At 40.4% G+C, this 9,020-nt stretch overlaps 1 protein-coding gene across 1 annotated transcript in view; it reads left to right on the forward strand.

Moving 5' to 3' along the window:
* Positions 1-9,020, forward strand: part of LOC107749046 (E3 ubiquitin-protein ligase TRIM69-like) — a 63,844-nt gene that overhangs the window by 40,750 nt on the left and 14,074 nt on the right. Inside the window, exon 4 of the mRNA XM_016564094.1 lies at positions 3,414-3,587. Within this exon, the coding sequence (XP_016419580.1) occupies positions 3,414-3,587 (174 nt within the window). The remainder of the gene's footprint in view (positions 1-3,413; positions 3,588-9,020) is intronic.

The raw sequence follows: 9,020 nt of genomic DNA on the forward strand, positions 1-9,020 counted from the left end.
GCCTACCTGAAGGACATCACTGGACCCTTGCTGGATCCTCTTCAGTTTGCCTACAGAGCAAACAGGTCTGTGGATGATGCAGTCAAAATGGGACTGCATTACATCCTGCAACACCTCGACAGACCTGGGAATTATGCAAGGATCTTGTTTGTAGACTTCAGTTCAGCCTTCAATACCATCAAGCCTGACCTTCTCTCAGCCAAACTGACCCAGCTTAGCGTGCCCACCCCAATCTGTCAGTGGTTCACCAGCTTCCTGACAGACAGGCAGCAGCTAGTGAGGCTGGGCAAACTCGCATCCAAGACTCTCACGATCAGCACTGGTGCCCCTCAGGGATGTGTGCTCTCCCCACTGCTCTTCTCCCTGTATACAAACAAATGCACCTCTAAAGACCCCTCTGTCAAGCTCCTAAAATTTGCAGATGACAGTCATCGGCCTCATCCACAATGAAGATGAGTCTGCTTACAGACAGGAGGTTAAAAAGCTGGCTGTCTGGTGCAGTCTTAACAACCTGGAGCTGAACATGCTCAAAACAGTGGAGATGATCATGGACTTCAGGAGAAACCCCCCTGCTCTCCCCCCACTCACCATCATGAACAGCACTGTAACAACAGTGGAGACATTCAGGTTCCTGGGCACCACTATCTCTCAGGATCTGAAGTAGGACATCCACATAGACTGACACTTTTATACATAATATCTGGAAATTGTATATTGTAAACTACATAAACAGTACACTTGTAAATAACATATCTGTACATTCATGTAAACATTTATATGTTTTTTCTCTATATTTCTATTCTGTATACAGTGCATTATTTATTTTTCTGTTTTTCTTATATTAGTGCTAGTTAATCTTTACTGTGTAATTCCATGTATGTCTGCACTATCATGTATGCTTGCACTATGTGTGTACTTTCTTCTACATTGGAAGCTCCTGTCGCCAAGTCAGATTCCTTGTGTGTGTAAACATACTTGGTAATAAAGCTCCTTCTGATTCTGATTCTGTAAAAATGTTGCTGTATGCAGTCGTGCTGTTGGTGTCGTGCACAGTAACCTACTGTATATTACGCATTCCTTCTGATTGCAATGTAGTAGTATTCAAAGACCTACACTACCAGTCAAAAGTTTTTGAACAGTAAGATTTTTGATGTTTTTTTTAAAGAATTCTCTTCTGCTCACCAAGCCTGAATTTATTTGATCCAAAATACGGCAAAAGCAGTAATATTGTGAAATATTTTTTTTTGTTTAAAATAACTGCTTTCTATTTAAATATATTTTAAAATGTAATTTATTCCTGTGATTTCAAAGCTGAATTTTTAGCATCATTACTCCAGTCACATGATCCAGCAGAAATCATTCTAATATTCTGATTTGCTGCTCAAAAACATTTATTATTATTACTATTATTATGCTGAAAACAGCTGAGAAGAATATTTTCAGGTTTCTTTGATGAATAGAAAGTTCGGAAGAACAGCATTTATCTGAAATAGAAATCATTATCATTATAAATGTCTTTATCGTCACTTTTGACCAATTTAAAGCATCCTTGCTAAATAAAAGTATTAATTTCTATTATTTCTTCCCCCACCAAAAAAACTTGTTACAAAAGCTTTTTATTTCAGATAAATGCTGATCTTTCTATTCATTTCTATTCTAAGAATCATGAAAAAATGTACTCAACTGTTTTAAATATAATAATAATATTAATAATAAATGTTTCTTGAACAGCAAATCAGCATATTAGAATATTTCTGAAGGATCATGTGACACTGAAGACTGGAGTAATGATGCTGAATATTCAGCTTTGAAATCACAGGAATAAATTACATTTTAAAATATGTAAAAAAACAGAAAACAGTTATTTTAAATAGTAAAAATATTTCACAATATTACTGCTTTTGCTGTATTTTTTATTAAATAAATGCAGGTTTGGTGAGCAGAAAATAATTATTTAAAAAACATTAAAAACTTACCGTTCAAAAACTTTTGACTGGTGTATGTGCCTCTATTTCTGCTTAACCTGCACAAAAAACTGCTTGAACCAGCCTAACCAGTCAAATGGCTAAGAACCAATGCTGAGGATTAGGATGTCCTAATATGAACACATTAGTATGTATGGGGCTTGTGCATAATAAACTCATAAATAAGGCAAGGACACAGAGAAAGAAGCTCTTTGCATCAGGAATGTCCTTACTCTTGCAGATCGATGTTTCAGCTGTTCTCTTCAGTGCACCCCCCATCCCATCTGGTGCACCCTTGCCATGACTTGACAAGAAAACATTGGCAGTGCATTTGTAAGTCCAGATCAGCAAAATGAATAGGAGAAAACAGTTAGCAAAGGATGCAGTGTATTTGAAAATTGTTACTTTTTTGCCTGAAATTGTATTATTTTTTTAATGTTCATAATAAAGGAATAATGAGGATTATGTGTCATACCTGGCGGAGGTGTGAAAGAGTCATCAATGGGGCAGTTTGCCGAGCCAGACATGAGGAGACAGCATGCAGGAGAGCTTACAGAGGGCCATAAACTTTTTTATTAGCCTTTTATTAGCCTTCTCTAAAAACACACATGACATGGTCTTACAAAATGTTTCATAAAATGCAAATGTTTTACAGATAATGTCCTCAGATTTTAAATGAAGCATGAGTAGACTTGTGGTTTTAGCTTCATTATGTTGCTGTGGTAAATACTTTTAGAAACACAATTTTTTATACATTTAAAAAATATATATTTTAATTTTTTAATTTTTGTTTTTATGTTTGAGCTTATATATCGCTATTATAACAATCTGAGTAATTCTGATTCTTGAACAGTAAACTTTGAAGTGTCAGCTTTGTGAACATATGTTGATTATGTATCTAGTCAGAAAGACTCATGAGCAGCAACCTTTTTATTTTGGGTATGTCATGTTGTGTCTCCAAGCCAAAATGGGGGGGGTATATTTAAGTTTTTTTTTTTTTTTACTTCATTTAAAAGGTACAAAATCTTTGGCATAAGTCTGATTTCATCAATTAAAAGAACAAAAACAGTGACAGAGAATGTTATTAAGTAATGAGAGTTAATCATGTGTATTAACTTATTCACACAAGGTCATCACTGGTGTTCACGTGATTAGAAACACCGGTGATGATTTTCATAAAAAAATGGATTTTACAACTACATAAACAAAAGCTACAATCAAACCACATGTTGCAAATCATGCTATACCCTCTAAAAAATCCCTTATAAGAATGGGTTATATCAGTGACCTCAACAGAAATCTTGCATGAAATTATGAGACAAGTAAGAATATTTCTGATAACTGAAAAGAGACAGCAGACTTGTCACGTGCCTTTCTTGGTGGATCAACAAGACATCGGATTGTCTGATTGTCAAACTAATATCATGTGGACTATTGTTGTGTTTGCAGGCTGTCTGGCTGTATGGTGACAGAGGAAGGCTGTGGTTATGTGTCTTCAGCTCTGAGTTCAAACCCCTCACACCTGAGAGAGCTGGATCTGAGCTACAATCACCCAGAAGATTCAGGAGTCAAGCTTCTCTCTGAAAAACTGGAGGATCCAAACTGCTCACTGGACAAACTCAAGTATGTTGAGCATGTTATTTCAAGCATAAACAGGGCTCTAGACTTATCTTCCCACTGGTCCCACTGGTGCGACTAGCTTTCTCAGTTGATCGCACTAGCACATGATTTGGTTGCACTTTTTTTGCTACAACATGGGATTAGTCAATGCATGCTGATGAAGAGTTTTTCCGTTATCAGAAGTTTATAGTTATATGGTAACAAGAATCAGAAATCTCACACTTTTTACCTTCTGCATGGGCATGTTGAACATTAATGTGACCAATTAGGATATTGGTAGGTCTTCCATTATTAATGACACGGCCATAGACAATTTCACATTCTTTGGTGATGTCCGTATCACCTTCAATCATAAACGATAGATAGTGGGTGGAGGCAATATTGTCAGCCGTCTTTTTTCCGAAGATTGTCTGCTATCACTTCTATAAATTGGGCACAGGCCATGTCGTTGGCATAGGTATGATTAACTATCAACCTGTTCTGTTTCATCAGTATCATTTGTGATTTGAATTTTGTGAACAGGAGTTCCTCTTTTGCTCAGTTATAATTTTTTTATTATTTGCTTCAGACGCTTTCTCTTTCGCTTTTGAATTCACGATCTTGGTGTCACGTTTTACAAGAAAAGATAATTGTCTGTTGCGCTTACATCTATACACCTTTCACTTTTTAAGACTAATGGACAAATAAGACAAATGGTTGAAAGATGGATTCATTGTTATTCTTAATGTGAAGCACAACAAAAATAAAACAGTAGGCTACAATGACAAACTAGCTTGTATAACAATACAAGCTAGTTTTACATTTCGCTTGAAAACCAAATCCTTCATCCACCATTGTTTCCTCAGCATTCGCATAATTTTTGCCACGTGCAACTTTGCAGTTGTGCTGCTAAAGCTTCCTTCTCTATCTGCGCGTAGTGCTTTTCTGCTTCTGACAACCCTCGGGAAATGTAGAACACCAGCTTCCATAGTCCATTCTTAGGTTGTTCTTGGGTCAGCACTCCTCCTAACCCAAACGACGAAGCATCTGCTGACAGTCTAGTCTCATATGTTGGGGAGTGCTGGGCCTACACTGGCGTTGAGCTGAGCTCTTTCTTTAGTTTCTGAAAGGCCTCTTGCTGGGGTGTATTCCAACACCATTCATTCTTTTCTGACAACAGATCTTTCAATGGGCATGTGAATGAAGCCAGGTGTGGCACCAATTTGCCCAGATAGTTTGCCATGCCCATGACCCTCCTAACATAAGCTACACAGCTGGGCTCAGGCATATCTATTATCGCTCTCACCTTGCTAGGATCAGGTGCAATTCCATCTGAAGTAACACTGTGTCCATAAACATTACCTTGTCCTTGGCAAAGACACATTTCTTATTCAGTGTTAATCCTTTCTCTTCAAGTCTGCTCAGAACCTGATGCAATCTTTCGTTATATTGCTATAGGTTTTCCCCATACACCACAATATCATCTGTATGACAAACTACTCCTGCGCAGCCCTCCAGCATCTGTGTCATACGATGCTGGAAGTGTTCCGGGGCCGATGAAATCCCAAACGGTAACCGGTTAAAAGCGTACCGGCCAAATGGCGTGATGAAAGTGGTCAGGGGCGAACTTTCCTTTGCCAGGGGAATTTGCCAAAACCCTGACGTGGCATCAAGCTTCGTAAAGACTTTAGCCTCGACTAACATGGCTAGCGTATGATCGACTGCTGGTAAGATGTGCCTCTCACGATGCACCCACTTGTTCAGGTGAGTTAGATCTACGCACAATCTAATTTTCCCCTGAGCTTTAGGCACAACTACCAACGCTGCACACCATGGAGTCGGCTCGATGACCTTGGATATCACTCCTATGGATTCCATGCGTTGCAGTTCAACTTTCACTTTGTCTCGCAGAGGGAGTGGAACTCTACGTGGAGATGACAGTGCATAAGGTATGGCTCCCTGCTCTTGTTCAATCTTGTACGGCTCTTTCAATTTTCCCAGCCCTTTGAAGACAGCTGGATAGTTAGCAACAAAATCTTGGCGTGTAATCAAATGCAAAGCCTCTATTGCTAGAAGTCCCAACAGTGCTTTGGACAGTCCTTTCACTACGTAAATGTCTTGTTTAGTTTGTTTATTTTTGATGTTCAACACTCCCTGGAATAGGCCCTGAACATCGAGGGCCTGGTTCCCGGGCCCATACAGGATTTTGCCGGGTGGCTGGAGTTTGCCATGAATGTTTGCCGAAAAACTGCTTTCTGGGATTGCAGTAACTGCTGCGCCAGTGTCCAGCTTGAGCTCAGTGTTTTGACCATTCAATCTGACCAGTTCAATCCTCTCACTTGTCTCTATTGGACTCACTTCTCCCAGGAAAGCATTGTACGGCTCTTTCAATTTTCCCAGCCCTTTGAAGACAGCTGGATAGTTAGCAACAAAATCTTGGCGTGTAATCAAATGCAAAGCCTCTATTGCTAGAAGTCCCAACAGTGCTTTGGACAGTCCTTTCACTACGTAAATGTCTTGTTTAGTTTGTTTATTTTTGATGTTCAACACTCCCTGGAATAGGCCCTGAACATCGAGGGCCTGGTTCCCGGGCCCATACAGAACTTTGCCGGGTGGCTGGAGTTTGCCGTGAATGTTTGCCGAAAAACTGCTTTCTGGGATTGCAGTAACCGCTGCGCCAGTGTCCAGCTTGAACTCAGTGTTTTGACCATTCAATCTGACCAGTTCAATCCACTCACTTGTCTCTATTAAACTCACTTCTCCCAGGAAAGCAAAGTATTTTATGTTCTGCTCTTCTCGCTCCTGCGTGATGTCATTAACCGTTCCAGCTGACCAACACTGCTTTGCAAAATGTCCCTTTTTGTGGCATTTACGGCATTCCGCTTCACTTGCAGGGCACTCTCTCCAATTGTGTCTCTTTATATTTCCACATTTTCCACACCCAGTTGATTTACTGTCTTTATCCACTTTGCTGGGTCCCCTTTGTTTTGGCCATTTCACTTTCTTTTGTGACGGTTTTGGTTTTGAACTTAAAGCATGAACGTCCCCTGTTATTTACACTTCACATGAACTTCCACGCAGGATGGGCTGCTGTCTCTTCACAGCCTCACTTTGCCTCACTTTAATCATGGCTTTTTCCAGTGTGAGCTCAGGATCAAGTTGCAAACTTTCAGACAGTCTTGCATCCTGTATTGCAACGACAATTCTGTCTCTTATCAGTTTGTCTCTTAAGGGTCCAAACTCACAATGTTCTGCCAGTGCATGTACTGCAGTGATGAAAGCTTCTATACGCTCTCCTGCTTCTTGATTACGTCTGTTAAAACGTGCACGTTCAAAAATCACATTATGTTTGCTTACACAATGTCATGTGAACGGCATTTTCACTGTCTTGTGTGAATTTTCTCCTCCTCAGACGGGAAGAACATTCAGGATATCTTCAGCTTCGTCACCGATGGTATACATAAATGTATTAACCTGATATTCTTGTGACTGCTTGTCTATACCTGACGCAAATCTATAACGCTCAAAGCATCGCATCCATTTGGGCCAGTCACTCATATCGCTGAAATCAAACTTGCCTGGAGGCATCAGCGACGGCATCAGATGTGGCTCACTTGCTGCTTCATCTTCCATTGTCATCTCCTTTTATTTTTCTTGCTGTTTCTCACCAGCTCAACTGTCTTCTTTTCTCCGTCTCGCTCACTCGCGACTTCTCTGATCTCCGCTTTATCTCGCGTCTTCTCCGATCACTTTAATCTTCGTATCCATCCGCTTAACAGAGACGTGCTCACACACTCTCCCGAGTATTTATAGTAGCATCGTAACTAACTGGTTTTCTTAAACTTCTGACACCATATTATGTTAACATGTTATGTTAACTGGAAGCACCCCATAGGAAAAACTTATTGCTCAGTGGTTGCTTTTCCTAAGCTCAGGAGACTTAGATGAGATTCTATGGGAGATCTCTTTATTGTCTTGATATAATCTCTTGCAAGACTCCATTATAAAAATGTTTTACTGCTCAGAGGTTGCTGTTGCTTTTTTATTGCAATGGGGTTTTTCACCTTTAATGGTCAGGACAGTAGGAGTAGAGACAGGAAACAATTGGACAGGTGAAAATTGAACAGGAGCAGGAGAGTACCTTTAGCTGGGATTCGAACCAGCTAAAGGTTATGGCTCTGACAGAGGTTACTCTATGCTCAGGATACTAAGGGGTGATTCTCTTATGTCATTGAGATAACAGCATTGTCTTAAGATGTCTTCCGTTTTATTTTAGGAGAAACTTTAAACTTTTACTAATACTGTAAATACTAAAACTATCATTAACCCTCTAAGTGCCAAAGTCGCAAAATTGCGACAAGACGTCATACTTAATAAAATAGACTGTAGTTCCTAATATGGTGTAATATCTCATTTGTATTCCCTACCACTAGATGGTAGACATGTAGATTCTAGACCAAAATTACGTCACGTTCCTATTCAAAGTATTCAAAGGAAAAAGCAGAGCAAGTGAGCTATCGTGTCATTGATACGGACGCAGTTCAGTTCATAGCCTCTGAGTAAATTGTGAGATTTGTGAGAGAAAATCGCCAAATGGCTAATAAAAAGTTGTACCGTGAGGATGTGTTGCAAATGTTATTCGCCGATTCTGACTCTGAAGGGGAATATTTGCCTTTTGGAAATGACGATTGGTCGTCTAATAATTGCGCTACTCCCGGTACATCTTTGCAGCGCAATGGTGAGAGTGTTCACGAAGCACAAACAAGTGATCATTTCGACCCTTTGCCTAACGGGGATGGGGGTGGCAGGGGTGGACGTGGTCGTAGTGTCCATAGGAGAGCTGTTGCTAGAGGTAGAGGCAGCAGGGTAGGAGAAATAGGGGCTGGAAGTAGCACTAGCTCTTTGGATCCAGTCAGAGCGCTCTGGATCCAGTGCCCCAAAGAGGTGGGAGTGACCGCGGTACACGGTGCAGTCAGTGTGGGGTAGGTCTGTGCGCTGTGTTAAACAAATGTAACACTAGTGTACCAGTGTTTTTCTTTTTTTGCTTTTGTTTTGTACAGCCCATTTTTGCATGTATGTAATTATAGGTTATGGTTTCCTCTGTTAAATCACAGTGCAATAAAACACTGTCTACATAAAATCACAATCACAATGGTCTTCTTCGAAGCTTTAGAATAGATCTCAACAACATCACACACATCACAAAATAAAAAAGAGATCTCTTTACCATGAGGTTACCTTAAGAAAGTTGTGGCCTAATGGTTAGAGAGTCGGACTCGTAACCCAAAGGTTGCGGGGTTCGAGTCTCGTACTGGCAGGGATTGGAGGCGGGGGGAGTGAATGTACAGCGCTCTCTTCTACCTTCAATACCACGACTGAGGTGCCCTTGAGCAAGGCACCGAACCCCCAACTGCTCCCTGGGTGCCGCAGCAAAAATGGCTGCCCACTGCTCCGGGT

This window comes from Sinocyclocheilus rhinocerous, unplaced genomic scaffold (assembly GCF_001515625.1).
Source record: "Sinocyclocheilus rhinocerous isolate Xijiao unplaced genomic scaffold, SAMN03320098_v1.1 scaffold1883, whole genome shotgun sequence".
In the NCBI taxonomy this organism is placed as follows: Eukaryota; Metazoa; Chordata; class Actinopteri; order Cypriniformes; family Cyprinidae; genus Sinocyclocheilus; species Sinocyclocheilus rhinocerous.